This window comes from Lipotes vexillifer, unplaced genomic scaffold (assembly GCF_000442215.2).
Source record: "Lipotes vexillifer unplaced genomic scaffold, Lipotes_vexillifer_v1.1 scaffold591, whole genome shotgun sequence".
In the NCBI taxonomy this organism is placed as follows: Eukaryota; Metazoa; Chordata; class Mammalia; order Artiodactyla; family Lipotidae; genus Lipotes; species Lipotes vexillifer.
In genome coordinates this window covers 129,145-147,542 of record NW_006791954.1, presented here as the reverse complement: position 1 = coordinate 147,542, position 18,398 = coordinate 129,145, and the positions used below count along the sequence as shown (strand labels likewise).

The window sequence follows — 18,398 nt, the reverse complement described above, 5'->3', positions numbered from 1 at the left end:
GGGAAAGAGAGCAATTATTTTTTTCAGGTAACAGTGCATGCATCTATGAAAATTCTATTTATGTGAACCCCAGAATGGCCATGATACACAGAAACAATTTTCACATTAAGGAGATAGAAAGAAACAAAGGAAACATATAAAAGGCTGACAGAAAATCATAAAAAGGTTAAAAAACCCTCAAGTACATTTTCTAAATTGCTTTGAAGAGATTATGTGTTACAGTTGTTCATCTAAAATACTGAAATTTCATGCAGAAAACCTGTTTTAGAGTCATTTTAAGACATTATAATTTGTTTGTTATTTGTTATGAGCTTGATGCAAATAAGTCCTTTATACTGTATTATAAATGTAGAGACTCTGACCAACAATTTACCAATCCATCATTTCCCAACAGGTAACAAAACAAATTATATCTATTCTCTCATATTAGTATCACGTATACTTTTCATTATGCACACATTAAGTTTTTACTTAACCAGCCAAAGACACAAGTATTGGAACTGCCTTAATAATTACATTATTCTGTGGCACACTAATTCACCACATGAAAACTTAATGCCAGATAAAGGACGTTAAAAGTCAACATTTGGTAACTAAGTACATGCTACATGAAATTTAAAGTCTTCTCAAAATAATCCCCAAGGACTATAGAGCTGATTTTCAAAGAGAAATTAAGACACATTTTCTAAGGTTAATTTCTGTATCTCAATATTAGCATGGTAAGAACAACCTAGAAACCCACCTCTGTGTGTCTTTGATGTAATGCATTATATTCCTTCTTCAGTTCTGCTTCTCTTTCTTCAAGTCTGCTAACTGAAATTAAGATACATACACTTAATCAAAACAAAATATAAGAAATTTACTTGAAAATTCTATCTTTAAAACTTGGAATGGGTTATCCATAATCCTTGTAACTTCACGACTCATTGCTCCATATGAAATTCTTCACAAAGCTAGTGACCTCATTTCATCATCCTTAATAAAACTTTTGGAGAGGGAATAAACAGAATTTTTTAAAAAAACTAAACATCCGATTGCTTCTCCTAATATGTATATGTTTATCAGGTCATCCCCATATAAGTAGGTTTTTAACATGATATAGAATTACCTCTTGGAAAAACACTTTACAAATCTCCTCATAGAAGTTTTAACCTGGGACTAGGGTCCAAATCATTGATTTCTAATATTATTCCAGCTCTTTTTCACTACTGAGCAGTATGTGAACATGTCACTATTTATAAGTACTTTCTCTACTTCAGGTCTTAATTTCAGGGACTCATCTTCTTTTATTTAGCTCCCTCTGCTGATGGAGTTTGTGTGAGCCACTACGTGGCTCATGGAGCACAACTTTGATACTTTAAAAAAAAGGTTTAAGATCCTGAGATACAGAATGTCAGAACAGGATTTCACAGGAAAGAATGGTATCAGAGAGGAGTGATTCTGAGAGAAGATGGAATCCAAGCAGGACCACGAAGAAATTACAGTACCCAAGATAGATAGTAATGACAATAGAGCAGGCAGGCACTGTTATCACAGAGGAGGGAACACAAAACCGTGGAGGTGGCAAGAGGGGAGACCAGCCAGCCTGGAGGAGCCCATACTGGCTAAGGAGCAGTGGGAGACAGTCTGCTGGGGAGAAGTAAAGCTGGTGCTAAAGGAGCTTGTCAAGATACTCATTTAAGTCTGTCTGAAAGCATGAGAGCAGTTGTAAATGGTCTCTTGGTATAAGGGTCAGCTAGCTATAAACATGCAAGGCTGTTTGTTAAGTGACAGTCAGTGACTGTGTCAGCTGGCTGTAGAAGTAACTACTATGAACTATAACAGCACATGCATGAATGTCTTCATATGCCTAATATTAACACACCAGATACCATATATCACATAACTTGTGCTGCCTGGTAAACTCATTTTTGGTTTGTGTAGCTTTGTTTGAATATACTGAAAAGATACCATTAATTAGGAAACCTGTAGCTTTGACTTTTGATTTGTTTCTAATCAAGCCTATGTGTTGGCTCATTAAATTTGCAACAGTGAGTAAACACACTACAGTATCCATAGAGTCACACTTTATTGTGCCAGGCAAGGCTTGAGGACGTGGGCTGCTCATCTTATCTTGTGGCTGAAAGCAATAAAAAGCAAACCTATAAGGCAGCTGTTTTGTGATAACACAACAGATACTGAAACCATAATAAATTTTAGTGCAGCTTCTGTGATTTTTATTTAAAAACAGGAAATCCAAGCAACTTACCAATTAAATTAATCTAAAAGCATAATCCTAAAACTACTGAGTGAACCATAAGTATTTTTAATTGCTCATCTGTGTGAATCAAAATTTTCCTGGTATTGTGCAACCAAAACAAAAAATTAGAGGCTGAGACTAAAATAAAATTCCAACTATCATCCATAACCCTCAATTTCAAATTTGTGCTCAACAGTAGAGCCCCATTACTCTTGTCAACTAACTTGGTATAAATTCATAAGATAAATTTATATCACCATCACTACCACTACTACTAACAGCTAACATTATATATTACTTGTTATGTAACATGCACTGTTCTACGTACTTTATATTAACTAACTTGAGCCTGACATTAACCTTATGATGAAAGTTTAATACATTTCACTTCAGAGATAACGAAACTGAAGTAAATAGGGGTTAAGTAACTTGCCCAAATTCACAAAGCTAGTAAATGGCAAAACTACAATTCCTAATGGAAGAGACTAGATCCAGAATCAGCTTTTAATTACCATGGTATTCTGCCTCTCAAGAGATACTCTTTTAATTTGTTTTATATATTGGAGTCTACTTTAAAATTTCACTTTGGGGAAAAAAAGTATAGCAAGTACTCCTTTATTACTTGAAATAAAAACCCCTCTGTCTGGAAAGAACCTAATCACAGATACTACAAAACTCAAATGTATCAAACTGCCAAGTAAAATATGTACCCAACTTTATTAATCATGATGAAATGCATATTAAAACCAAAATGTGGGAATTCCCAGGTGGTCTAATGGTTAGAACTCTGTGCTCTCACTGCCGAGGGCCCGGGTTTGATCCCTGGTCGGGGAACTAAGATCCCATAAGCCAGGTGGCGTGGCAAAAAAACAAACAAACAAAAAAGTAAAAAAACAAAATGCAACACTACTACATACCTGTCAGAATAGCTAAAATGAAAAACAGTGTTGGTAAGGATCAAGTTCTGGTAAGGAACTTTTATACACTGCTGGTGGGAGTATAAATTGGTACACCCAATTTGAAAACTGGCAAGATTTAATAAAGTTAATATTTGCCAACCCTATGACAAAACAAGTTCATTACTATGAAATATGTCTATGTGTCCACCAAAAGGCATTTAAGACAATACTCAAAGCAGCACTATTTTGTGCCCCAACCTGGAATCAACCCAAATATCCACCAACAGCAAAATGGATAAATATTCATGCACTGAAATACTATATAATAATGAGAATGAGGAAATTATTGCTGTATACAACATCATGGACAAATCTCACAAACAGGATATTGAGGAAAAGAAGCAGAAGCAAAAGAATACAAAGTTCATATACATACATAACTAATTTAAAACTAATCTAACGTGTTAGAAGTCAGGATAGTGGTTACCTTTGGGGAGGAGTTATGACCTGATGAATTTACTGTGTATACAGCCCAACCTCACCCCAGTCCAAACATAATGTGTACCCATTCACACAAGCACTTTCCTTGGCTTGAATACTCATCATTCTTTATGTTCTCCAAGAACTCCTATAAATTCAACATACAGTGCAGGATTTAAACAGACTATTCAGAACCATAACAAATAAGCTGTATTGATTCATCATTAAAATGTATAGGGAGATGAGCAAAAAATATTACCAGATTGGAGAATTATAAAAAGAAATAGGGCTTCCCTGGTGGCACAATGGTTAAAAATCTGTCTGCCAATGCAGGGGACACTGGTTCAAGCCCTGGTCCGGGAAGATCCCACATGCTGCGGAGCAACTAAGCCCGTGTGCCACAACTACTGAGCCTGCACTCTACAGCCCGCGAGCCACAACTGCTAAGCCCGTGTGCTACAACGACCGAAGCCCGTGCACCTACAGCCCATGCTCCACAACAAGAGAAGCCACCGCAATGAGAAGCCTGTGCACCGCAACAAAGAGTAGCTCCCACTCGCTGCAACTAGAGAAAGCCCGCGTGCAGCAACAAAGACCCAATGCAGCCAAAAAATAATAATTTAAAAAAGAAAGAAAAAATGATTGCCATCATTGGAGGATAAATTGGAATTACTCTTTTGAAGGTCACGTTGGTGATATGTATTAAAATAAGCAATGTGTATATCCTTTGACCCATTGTTACTATTCATTTGAAAAGGGCCTAGAACAGGACCTCACACACCTGTGTCTTTCAAATACAACAATTAAAGGTACTGTTAAAATGAATGCAGTATTATCATAAATGCTGACATGGGATGGTGCCTAGAACTTAATGTAAGGATGTTGAATGTTACTGCTATATCTGAAATTTAAAAATATAAAACAATGCATGGTATGATGTCACTAAGATGTCTACAAAGTCAAAACAAACTGATTTTCTCTCCCAAACCTGCTCTTTCCCATAATCTTCTTACTCAGGCAAAAATCTTGCAACTATCCTTTTGCTCTTCTCTTTTCCCACACTGCAATCCATCAGCAAATTCTGTCCAGTTTACCTTCAAAATAAATCTAGAATCTGACAACTTTTTTTTTTTTTTTTTTGCGGTACACGGGCCTCTCACTGTTTTGAGCACAGGCTCTGGACGCGCAGGCTCAGCGGCCATGGCTCACGGGCCCAGCCGCTCCGCGGCATGTGGGATCTTCCCGGACCGGGGCACGAACCCGTGTCCCCTGCATCGGCAGGCGGACTCTGAACCACTGCGCCACCAGGGAAGCCCTCTGACAACTTTTTACCACTTCTATCACTCCCACCTTGATATAAGACATCATCTCTTGCCTGGATTATTACAATTATCTCCTGACTACTGTTTCTGCTCTAGTCTCTGCTCCCCTGTGTTTAAATGGTAACCTGGCTAGAGTCAGAGAGTGACTGACTGCTCAAAACCCTTCAACAGCTTCCCGTGACAGAAAGAAAGAAAGGAAGGAGTGAGGGAGGGAGTCCTTACTCTGGCCTACAAGACCTTCAGGATCAGATGTGTCAAGCCACACCGCTTTTGTTCCCATGGAGAATTCTTGTCTCCCCACACAACTGTTACAGACTGAATTGTCTCTGACCCAAATTCATATGTTGAACCCCTAACCAATGTAACTATGTTTGTAAACAGGGCTTTCAAAAGGTAATTAAGGGGAATTCCCTGGTGGTCCAGGGTTAGGACTTGCTCACTGCTGGAGCCTGGGTGCAATTCCGGGTCGGGGAACTAAGATCCCACAAGCTGCGCAGCACAGCCAAAAAAATAAATAAATAAAAATAAAATAAAAAGGTAATTAAGGTTAAATGAGATCATAAAGATAGGGTCCTAACTCAATAGGACTGGTATCTTTTCTTAAGAGAAGGAAATGATAACAGAGCTCTTTCTCCCCACACACGCACAGAGAAAAGGTCCTGTGAGAACACAGAGAGAAGGCGGCCATCTGCAAGCCAGGGAGAGCGGTCTCAGAAGAAACCAAACCTGCCAGCACTTTCCAGCCTTTAGAACTGTGAGAAAATTAATTTCTGTAATTTAAGCCACCCAGTCTGTGGTATTTTGTTATGGCAGCCCTACAAGAACTATGATAAATATCATTAAGTTAACCTTTGAGAGAAGCTTTTATACACAATGTTTATCAATTGACTTGGGACAGACAGCTGAGCTTGTAGCTCATAGAAACAGGTCCTGACTGACTTTATGGCAGCTTGCTAACCAACGTTGGTTTGTGTAGCTTTGTTGTAATGTACTACTTAATTGTAAGAATGTGGGAAAGACATAAAGCCCCAAAATACCACTAATTGCCGGAAATCTACCATTTACCTAAATGAACATGATCATTGTTCAAACTGGCTACAAAACTAATAAATTTTTGTAGAAATCTACAAAAATTTCTTAAATTTCTATTAATCACTCTCTCCCCTTAAGCATTTTGTATTATTTCTATCAATAATTCCTTAATCCTCCATTCACAGCTTTTTAACCCATTAGACTTAACGTTCTACTTATTTCCACTTGGCATCATTGTCTTACTTTCACCTCAAAAATAAATCTGATAAACTATCAACCCATTCTCTAATCAACCATTTCACATTATATTTACTACTCTCATATAAATTATCTATATCTGTATTATTTCTTAGCAAGCCTGTATCATACAAGAAAGGGCATTTAACACATGCAAACCACATATGTTACATGTGACTTGCCCCGACTCTGTTATTTTTTTCAATAGATTTTATTTTTTAGAGCAGTTTAAGGTTCACAGAAAAAAATGAAAGTACAGTTTCCATACACCCCTGCCACCACACACCCATATCTTCCCCCACTATCTACATCCCACACCAGTGTGGTACATATATTACAGTCAGTAAACCTACACTGACACATCATAATCACCCAAACACTAAAGTTTACATCAGGATTAACTCTTTGTGTTGAATACTCTATAGATTTGGACACATACATAATGACATTATCTACCATTACAGTTTCATACAGAGTAGTTTCATTGCCTTAAAAATCCTCTGTTTGCCACCTATTCATCCCTCCCTCCCTCCCTCACTCCCTCCCACTGTCCATTTTAACCATGGTAACACTTATATTTTTACTGTCTCTATAGTTTTGCCGTTTTCAGATTGGCTTCTTTTACTCTGTCATACCTTTTTGAGGTTCTTCCACGTGTTTCCATGGCTTGATACATCACTGCTTTTTAGCACTGAAAAATATTCCATTGTATGGATGCACCACAGTTTATTCCTGTTATTTTCATAAGCGCTACAGTCTTAAAACTAAAAGCCTGAAATGCTCATCATCTCATCTAAGCACTAAAGTTAATTTTCTTAATCTACAAATATTTTGTTAGTACTGCTGCATATTACAAACTTCTATGCTGACAGATGATTTCCATATTTTCACTGTTCTTAATACAAAATAAATCACAAGTACACTTAAATCAAGCTCTCTCTCAGCTTTCTGTATGAATACATTTTACCTATTACAGTATTTAACACAACTAATTTTATTTTTTAAGGCAGCAAAAGATCCAGGCTAAAAGTAGAACTGACAACACTGTACTTTACATCAGCCTATTAGTCTGATGCATCACTGTTGTATTCTGATTTTCTCTCACCTGTAACTATGTTTTTAAGAACGTTCCATCCAAAAGCTGCAGAAACTGTGCACTCTCTTCAACTGCACGTGAAACATTCTCCAGGATAGATCACGTGCTATGCCACAAAACAAGTCTCAGTAAACTTAAAAACACTGAAGTCGTATCAAGCCGCTTTTCCAACCACAGTGCTATGAGACTTGAAATCAACTACAAGAAAAAAACCACAAAAAATACAAACATGTGGAAGCTAAACAAATGCTACTAAGCAACCAATGGGTCAATGAACAAATCAAAGAGGAAGTAATGAAAATGGAAACATAACATTCCAAGACCTGAACATGGAAACATAACATTCCAAAATCTATGGGAGACAGCAAAAATAGTTCTAAGAGGGAAATTGAGGAAACAAGAAAAATCTCAAATAAACAATATAATCTTACACCTAAAGGAATTGGAAAAAAAAAAACAAAAACCAATGTGAAGAGAAAGAAGGAAATAATAAAGATTAGAGTGGAAATAGGGACCTTCAAGATGGCGGAGGAGTAAGACATGGAGATCACCTTCCACCCCACAAATACATCTACATGTGGAACAACTCCTACAGAACACCTACTGAACGCTGGCAGAACACCTCAGACGTCCTTATGTACCTGGGTAGGGCAAAAGAAAAAAGGAAAAACAGAGACAAAAGAATAGGGACGAGACCTGCACCTCTGGGAGGGAGCTGTGAAGGAGGAAAGGTTTCCACACACTAGGAAGCCGCTTCACTGGCAGAGATGGGGGGTGGGCAGTGGGAAGCTTTGGAACCACGGAGGAGAGCGCAGCAAAAGGGGTGCAGAGGGCAAAGCGGAGAGATTCCCGCAAAAGGGATCAGAGCTGACCAGCATTCACTAGCCTCAGAGGCTTGTTTGCTCACTCGCCAGGGCAGCTGGGGGCCGGGGGCTGGGAGCTGAGGCTCCAGCTTCAGAGGTCAGATCCCAGGGAGAGGACTGCGGTTGGCTATGTGAACACAGCTTGAAAGGGGCTAGTGCACCACAGCTAGCAGGGAGGGAGTCCAGGAAAAAGTCTGGAACTGCCTAAGAGGCAAGAGACCACTGTTTGGGGTGCGTGAGGAGAGGGGATTCAGAGCAACGCCTAAACGAGCTCCAGAGACGGGCGCAAGATGTGGCTATGAGCTCGGACACCAGAGACGGGCATGAAATGCTAAGGCTGCTGCTGCAGCCACCAAGAAGCCTGTGTATAAGCACAGGTCACTATCCACTCCTCCCCGCCTGGGAGCCTGTGCAGTCCGCCACTGCCAGGGTCCCGTGATCCACAGACAACTTCCCCAGGAGAACACACACCGTGCCTCAGGCTGTTGCAACGTCATGCTGACCTCTGCCGCCACAGGCTCGCCCCACATTCCGTACCTCTCCCTCCCCACAGCCTGAGTGAGCCAGAGCCCCCTAATCAGCTGCTCCTTTAACCCCGTCCTGTCTGGGCGGGGAACAGATGCCCTCCGGTGACCTACACGCAGAGGCAGGGCCAAATCCAAAGCTGAACCCCAAGAGCTGTGTGAACAAATAAGAGAAACAGAAATTTCTCCCAAAAGCCTCAGGAGCAGTGGATTAAATCTCCACAATCAACTTGATGTACCCTGCATCTGTGGAATACATGAATAGACAACGAATCACCCCAAAATTGAGACGGTGGACTTTGGGAGCAAGGATATATATATATTTTTTTAACTTTTTCTCTTTTTGTGTGCATGTGTATGCTTCTTTGTGTGATTTTGTCTGTATAGTTTTGCTTTTAACGTTTGTCCTAGGGTTCCGTCTGTCCGTTTTGTTTGTTTGATTCTTCTTTTCTTACTTTTTAATATTTTTTACTTTTAATAATTATGTTTTATTTTATTCCATTTAAGTTTTTTCTTTCCTTTTTTATCCCTCTTCTTCTGAGCCATGTGACTGACAGGGTCTTGGTGCTCCGGCGGGTGTCAGGCCTGTGCCTCTGAGGTGGGAGAGCCGAGATCAGCACACTGGTCCACCAGAGACATCCCAGCTCCGTGTAATATCAAATGGCGAAAGCTCTCCCACAGATCTCCATCTCGACGTTAAGACCAACCTCCACTCAACAACCAGCAAGGTACAGTGCTGGACAGCCTATGCCAAACAGCTAGCAAGACAGGAACACAACACCACCCATTAGCAGACAGGCTGCCTAAAATCATAATAGGTTCACAGACACCCCAAAACACACCACTGGACATGGTCCTGCCCACCAGAAAGACAAGTTCCAGCCTCATCCAGCAGAAAACAGGCACCAGTACCCTCAACCAGGAAGCCTACACAACCCACTGAACCAACCTTTCGCACTGGGGGCAGACACCAAAGAAAGCAATGGGAACTACAAACCTGCAGCCTGCAAAAACAAGACCCCAAACAAAGTAAGTTAAGCAAAATGGGAAGACAGAGAAATACACAGCAGATGAAGCAGCAAGGTAAAAAACCCACCAGACCAAACAAATGAAGAGGAAATAGGCAGTCTACCTGAAAAAGAATTCAGAGTAATGACAGTAAAGATGATCCAAAATCTTGGAAATAGAATGGAGAAAATACAAGAAAAGTTTAACAAGGACCTAGAAGAACTAAAGAGCAAACAAACAATGATGAACAACACAATAAATGAAATTAAAAATTCTCTAGAAGGATTCAGTAGCTGAATAACTGAGGCAGAAGAATGGGTAAGTGACCTGTAAGATAAAATAGTGGAACTAACTACCACAGAGCAGAATAAAGAAAAAAGAATGAAAAGAATAGAGGACAGTCTCAGAGACCTCTGGGACAACATTAAATGCACCAACACTTGAATTATAGGGGTCCTAGAAGAAGAAGAGAAAAAAAAAAAGGGACTGAGGAAATATTTGAAGAGATTATAGTTGAAAACTTCCCTAACATGGGAAAGGAAATAGTCAATCAACTCCAGGAAGTGCACAGAGTCCCATACAAGATAAATCCAAGGAGAAACACACCAAGACACATATTAATCAAACTATCAAAAATTAAATACAAAGCAAAAATATTAAAAGCAGCATGGGAAAAGCAACAAATAACATACAAGGGAATCCCCATAAGGTTAACAGCTGATCTTTCAACAGAAACTCTGCAAGCCAGAAGGGAGTGGCAGCACATATTTGAACTGAAGAAAGGGAAAAACTGACAAACAAGATTACTCTACCCAGCAAGGATCTCATTCAGATTCGCCAAGAAATTAAAACCTTTACAGACAAGCAAAAGTTAACACAACTCAGCACCACCAAACCAGCTTTACACCAAATGCTAAAGGAACTTGTCTAGGCAGGAAACAGAAGAGAAGGAAAAGACCTACATTAACAAACCCAAAACAATTAAGAAAATGGTAAAAGGAGCATACATACAGATAACTACCTTAAATGTAAATGGATTAAATGCTCCAACCAAAATACATAGACTGGTTGAATGGATACAAAAACAAGACCCATATATATGCTGTCTACAAGAGACCCACTTCAGACCTAGGGACACATACAGACTGAAAGCGAGGGGATGGAAAAAGATATTCCATGCAAATGGAAACCAAAAGAAAGCTGGAGTAGCAATTCTCATATCAGACAAAATAGACTTTAAAATAAAGACTAGGGCTTCCCTGGTGGCGCAGTGGTTGAGAGTCTGCCTGCCGATGCAGGGGACACGGGTTCATGCCTTGGTCCGGGAGGATCCCACGTGCCACGGAGCGGCTGGGCCCGTGAGCCATGGCAGCTGAGCCTGTGTGTCTGGAGCCTGTGCTCCGCAACGGGAGAGGCCACAGCAGTGAGAGGCCCGAGTACCGCAAAAATAAATAAATAAATAAAGACTGTTACAAGAGACAAAGACGACACTACATAATGATCAAGGGATCAATCCAAGAAGAAGATATAACAATTGTAAATATTTATGCACCCAACATAGGAGCACCTCAATACATAAGGCAAATGCAACCAGCCATAAAAGGGGAAATCAACAGTAACACAATCATAGTAGGAGACTTTAACACCCCACTTTCACCAATGGACAGATCATCCAAAATGAAAATCAATAAGGAAACACAAGCTTTAAATGATACATTAAACAAGATGGACTTGATATTTATAGGTCGTTCCATTCAAAAACAACAGAATACACTTTCTTCTCAAGTGCTCATGGAACATAATCCAGGATAGATCATATCTTGGGTCACAAATCAAGCCTTGGTAAATTTGAGAAAACTGAAATCGTATCAAGTATCTTTTCCAACCACAACGCTATGAAACTAGTTATCAGTTACAGAAAAAAAATAAAATCTGTATAAAATACAAACACGAAGGGGCTTCCCTGGTGGCGCAGTGGTTGAGAGTCCACCTGCCAATGCAGGGTACGCAGGTTCGTGCCCCGGTCCGGGAAGATCCCACATGCCGCGGAGCAGCTGGGCCCGTGAGCCATGGCCACGGAGCCTGTGTGTCCGGAGCCTGTGCTCCGCAACGGGAGAGGCCACAACAGTGAGGCCCACGTACCGCAAAAAAAAAAAAAAAAAAAAAAAAAAGATGTGGCACATATATACAATGGACTAATACTCAGCCATGAAAAGAAACGAAATTGAGTTATTTGTAGTGAGGTGGATGGACCTAGAGACTATTATACAGAGTGACGTAAGTCAGAAAGAGAAAAACAAATACCATATGCTAACACATATATATAGAATCTAAAAAAAAAAAAAATTGGTTCTGTAGAACCTAGGAGCAGAACAGGAATAAAGACACAGACGTAGAGAATGGACTGAGGATAAGGGGCAGGGGAAGGGTAAGCTGGGAGGAAGTGAGAGAGTGGTATGGACATATATACACTACCAAACGTAAAATAGATAGCTAGTGGGAAGCAGCTGCATAGTACAGGGAGGTCAGCTTGGTGCTTTGTGTCCACCTAGAGGGGTGGGATAAGGAGGGTGGGAGGGAGACGCAACAGTGAGGAGATATGGGGATATGTATAGCTGATTCACTTTGTTATACAGCAGAAACTAACACACCATCGTAAAGCAATTATACTCCAATAAAGATGTTTAAAAAAAAAGAGTGGAAATAAACAGAGACTTAAAAAACAGTAGAAAAAAGAAGATAAACAAACTGAATAACCTTTAGCCAGACTCATCAAGAAAAAAAGAGGGCCCAAATAAATACAATCAAAAATGAGGGGCTTCCCTGGTGGTGCAGTGGTTGAGAATCTGCCTGCTAATGCAGGGGACACGGGTTCGCGCCCTGGTCTGGGAAGATCCCACGTGCCGCAGAGCAACTGGGCCCGTGAGCCACAACTGCTGAGCCTGCGCGTCTGGAGCCTGTGCTCCGCAACAAGAAAGGCCGCGATAGAGGCCCACGCACTGCAATGAAGAGTGGCCCCCACTTGCCACAACTAGAGAAAGCCCTTGCACAGAAACAAAGACCCAACACAGCAAAAATAAATAAATAAACTCCTACCTCCAACATCTTCTTTAAAAAAAAAAAAAGAAATGAAAGAGAAGTTACAACAGATTCCACAGAAATTCAAAGAATCAAAAGTGACTACTACAAAGAATTATAAGCCAACAGATAACTTATCTAAGAAATGGATAAATTCCTAGAAATATACAATCTTCCAAGACTAAATCAGGAAGAACTAGGAAATCTGAACATACTGATTACTAGTAAAGAAACGGAATCAATAATAAAGAAAAAAAAAAAAAAACTTCCACACAACAAAAGCCCAGGACCAGATGGCTTCCCAGGGGAATTTTACCAAACATTTAAAGAAGAGTTAATACCTATACTTCTCAAAGGACTTCAAAAAATTAAAGAGAAAGGAATGCTTCTAAGCTCATTGTATGAGCCAACATTACTCTGATACCAAAAGAAGACAAAGACACCACACCAAAAAAGAAAACTACAGGCCAATATCCCTCATGAACAATAGATGCAAAAATCGTCAACAAAATATTAGCAAACCAAATTCAAGAAGACAATAAAAGAATCATACACAACAATCAAGTGGGATTTTTTTCCAGGGATACAAGAATGGTTCAATATAGGCAAATCAATCAATATGATATACCATATTAACAAAACGAAGAATAAAAACACATGATCACACATCTCAACAGATGCAGAAAAAGTAGGACAAAATTCAACATCTATTTATGATAAAAAACTCTCAACAAAGTGGGTATAGAGGAAATGTACCTCAACACAATAATGGCCATATATGACAAACCCACAGCTAACATCATACTTGACAGTGAAAAGCCAAAGCTTTTCCTCTATGATCAGAAACAAGACAAGGATAGGCACTCTCAACATTTTTTTTTTTTTTTGGCCGCACTTTTTAGCATGCAGGATTCCTAATTCCCTGACCAGGATCAAACCCATGCCCCCTGCAGTGGGAGCTCAGAGTCTTAACCACTGGACTGCCAAGGAAGTCCCCACTCTCACCATTTTTATTCAACATAGTATTTGAAGTCCTAGCCACAGCAATCAGACAAGAAAAAGAAATAAAAGGCATCCAAGCTGGAAAAGAAGAAGTAAAACTGTCACTATTTGCAGATGGCATGATACTATATATAGAAAACCCTAAAGACTCCACCAAAAAACTATGAAAATAAGTGAATTCAGTAAAGTTGCATGATACAAAATTAATATACAATAATTTTTTGCATTTCTATACACTAACAGTGAACTATCAGAAAGAGAAATTAAGGAAACAATCCTATTTACAATTGCATGAAAAAGAATAAAAATACCTAGGAATAAATTTAAACAAGAAAGTGAAAGACCTGTACTCTGAAAACTATAGGAAAGTGAAGACAGGGCTTCCTTGGTGGCACAGCAGTTGAGAGTCTGCCTGCCGATGCAGGGGACACAGGTTCGTGCCCCGGTCCGGGAAGATCCCACATGCCACGGAGCGGCTGGGCCCGTGAGCCATGGCTGCTGAGCCTGTGCGCCCGGAGCCTGTGCTCCGCAACAGGAGAGACCACAACAGTGAGAGGCCCACGTACCACAAGGGAAAAAAAAAAAAAGTGAAGACAATACAAATAGATGGAAATATATACTGTGCTCATGGGTTGAAAGAATTAATATTTTTAAAATGTCCTTATTACCCAAAGCAATCTACAGATTCAATTCAATCCCTATCAAAATACCCATAGTGTTCTTCACAGACTAGAACAAATAATCCTAAAATGTGTATGGAACCAAAGAAAATCCCAAAGAGCCAAAGCAATCTTGAGAAAGAAGAACAAAGCTAAGGTATCATGTTCCCTGATTTCAAACCATACAACAAAGCTATAATAATCAAAACAGTATGGTACTGGCAGAAAAATGAACACATATATTAATGGAACAGAATAGAGAACCCAGAAATGAACCAACACTTATATGGTCAATTAATCTATGACAAAGGAGGCAAGAATATACAATGGGGGAAAGACAGTCTCTTCAATAAATGATGCTGGGAAAACTGGACAGCTACATGTAAAAGAATGAAACTGGACCATTTTCTTACATTATATACAAAAATGAATTCAAAATGGATTAAAGACTTAAATGTAAGACCTGAAACCATAAAATTCCTACAAGAAAACACAGGCAGTATGCTCTCTGACACTGGTCTTAGCAATTTTTTCTTGATGTATCTCCTCAGGCAATGGCAACAAAAGCATGGATAGACAGTGGGGATATATCAAACTAAAAAGTTTTTGCACAGCAGAGGAAGCCATCAACAAAACAAAAAGGTAAGCTACTGAATGGGAGAAGATATTTGCAAATGATATGCTGGATAAGGGGTTAATATCCAAAATATATAAAGAACACATAAAACTCAATATCAAAAAACCAAACAATCTGATTAAAAAATAAACAGAAGACCTGAACAGACATTTTTCCAAAGAAGACATACTGATGGCCAGTAAGCACATGAAAAGATGCTCAACTTCACTAATCATCAGGGAAATGCACATCAAAGCCACAAGGAGAGGGGCTTTCCTGGTGGCGCAGTGGTTCAGAGTCCGCCTGCCAATGCAGGGGACATGGGTTCGTGCCCCGGTCCGGGAAGGTCCCACATGCCTCAGAGCGGCTGGGCCCGTGAGCCATGGCCGCTGAGCCTGCGCATCCGGAGCCTGTGCTCCGCAACAGGAGAGGCCCGCATACCGCAAAAAAAAAAAAACCCAAAACACAAGGAGACATCATTTCATACCTGTGAGAACTGACTATTATCAAAAAGAAAAGAAATAACAAGTGTTGGAAAGGATGTGGAGAAAAGAGAGCCTTTGTATACTGCTGGTGGGAATGTAAATTGGTATAGCCACTATGGAAAACAGTATGGAGGTTCCCAAAAAAATAAAAAACAGAACTACCATACAATCCAGTAATTCACTTACAAATACTTATCTCAAGATAATGAAAACACTAATTTCAAAAGGTATATGCACCCTAATGTTCATGGCAGCATTATTTACAGTAGCTAAGATATGGAAGCAACCTAAGTGCCCATTAACAGATGAATGGATAAAGAAGGCATATATATTACATATATATATATATATATATATATGAAGTGGAATATTGCTCAGCCATAGAAAGAATGAAATCTTGCCATTTATGACAACATGAATGAACCTAAGAGGATATTACCCTAAGTGAAATAGACAGAGAAAGACAAGTACCGTATGATCTCCCTTATATGTAGGATCTAAAAAAAAAAAAGAAATATAACAAAACAGAAATAGACCCTTAGATACAGAGAACAAACTACTGCTTGCCAGAGGGAAGGGTGGTAGCGGAGAAGTGAAATAAGTGAAGGGGATTAAGAGGTACAAACTTCCAGTTATAAAATAAATAAGTCATGGGGATGTAATTATAACAAAGAGAATATAGTCAATAATATTTTAATAAGTTTGTACGGTGACAGACAGTAACGACTTATAGTGGCGATCATTTTGTGATACATAAAAATATCAAATCATTATGCTGCACACCTGAAACTAATATATTTTAAGTCAATTATACTTCAAAATTAATGAAATGGTAATAACTTCTCTAGCATAAGTATTATATACTTCCATCTTCCTCTTCACTCCAGTACAACTACTTAGTCTAGTTACTCGAGGCCCTAAAATAATTTATTTCTCTATCCCATTAAAGTTAAATAGCTTTTGGGACTTCCCTGGTGGCAGAGTAGCTAAGAATCTACCTGCCAAGGCAGGGGACATGGGTTCGATCCCTGGTCTGGGAAGATCTCACATGCCACGGAGCAACTAAGCCAGTGCACCACAACTACTAAGCCTGCACTCTAGAGCCCACGGGCCACAACTACTGAGCCTACACACCACAAATACTGAAGCCCGCACACCCTAGAGCCCATGTGCTGCAACTACTGAAGCCCGTGTGCCTAGAGCCCATGCTCTGCAACAAGAGAAACCACCGCAATGAGAAGCCCACGCACCGCAACAAAGAGTAGCCCCCACTCACTGCAACGAGAGAAAGCCTGTGTGCAGCAACGAAGACCCAACACAGACACACACACACACACACACACACACAAATTAAGTAGGTTTTTTCTTTTGTATAGTTACACCCAGATGTATTATACAAATCAAAACAAGACCACTAATATATTACCAGTTAACTAGTAGACAACCATATTCAAAAGAATATGATTCAAAGATAGTTCAAATATTAAGTTATCTACTTCTCCACTTGTGAACTAGTAACTAGACACATCAGGATGCCAATGAGAAACCCAAGGGATATCTTCCCAAAGTGGATGTTCACTGTATTCAACTCTACAAAACTAGGTAGGCTTTCAGACAGCCAAGGAAGAGTTTCGGTTGATTCTAGTTCTGAGACCAGCAGGATAAACAGGCAATTAAAGGGGTCGGGGGTGGCCATAAAATGTAGTATATATCCATATAATGGAATATTATTCACCCTTAAAAAGGAATTAAGTAACGATACACGCTACAACGTAGATGAACCTTATGCTAAGCGAAAGAAGCCAGTCACAAAAGACCATATATTATATAATTTCATTTATATGAAATTCCAGAATAGGCAAATCCATAGAGACGGAAAGCAGATTAGTGGGTACTAAAGGCTGAGGGAAAGCCAGGAACCATGAGTGCTAACAGGTATGGTGTTTCTTTTTGGAATGATGGTGTTCTAGAATTTGATAGTGATGATGGTTGTACGACTTTATGAATATACTAAAAACCATTGAATTGTATACTCTAAAATGGTGGATTTTATTGTATGGAAATTACATTTTTTTAAAGGGGCAGGAAGTGTCATTCAAAGTCTATTCCTTAACATAAGCATCGGAAAATTGCATCTCAATTTAACAGTAACCTATTTTTTTAAAGTAAAAGTCAGGAAGTTAAGGGAACAAAAAAGAAAATCTCAACACTTAGTAAATGTTTGTTGAATAAATGAATGAATATTCAGTGAAGAGTTTTAAAGCGATAATAAAAATTAAACCAGAGTAACCTTGAAGTTATTAAAAATTCAGATGAGAGTACAAATCATAAATGCTATATTTTCATTAAAGTTTCCTCACCTTCTCTTCCTCAGGTTATTCACAGTAGAAAGAACAGGCACATGATTGCTAAGCTTTAGTTACATTCCCTCCCTTGCCTCAACACTTGAGCAAAATCATGTACCACCTACTAAGGCTGTTAGGCTACGGCAAAGACTAGCCAATACTAACCAAAGAAGTTTCTCTTTTTCTTGAGACACATAGCTAGACTACATATCCCAGCCTCTGTAAGTGAGCTTCTAACTGAGTTATATAGCCAACAAAGTAGAAGTGAAAGCTATGTGTGCTACTCCTAGGCCTGGCCCAATAAAAACCTTCCACACACAATCCTCCATTCTCTTTCCCCTTCCTCCAACTCAATGTAGGTATGACAAACTTGGAGCAAAGTTGGAAAGGGCCTGTGTCTCCAAAGGAGCCACCCACGTATCAGAAACATCCAATTTAAATTTCACATAGGGAGGAAATTCCCTGGTGGCCCAGTGGTTAGGACTCAGTGTTTTCAGTGTTGTGGGCTGGGTT

At 39.5% G+C, this 18,398-nt stretch overlaps 1 protein-coding gene across 1 annotated transcript in view; it reads right to left on the bottom strand.

Annotated features, from left to right (window-relative positions):
• SPAG9 (sperm associated antigen 9) overlaps window positions 1-18,398 on the bottom strand; it is a 143,918-nt gene that overhangs the window by 70,388 nt on the left and 55,132 nt on the right. The window contains exon 3 of the mRNA XM_007465223.1: window positions 743-813. Coding sequence (XP_007465285.1) covers window positions 743-813 — 71 coding nt within the window. The remainder of the gene's footprint in view (window positions 1-742; window positions 814-18,398) is intronic.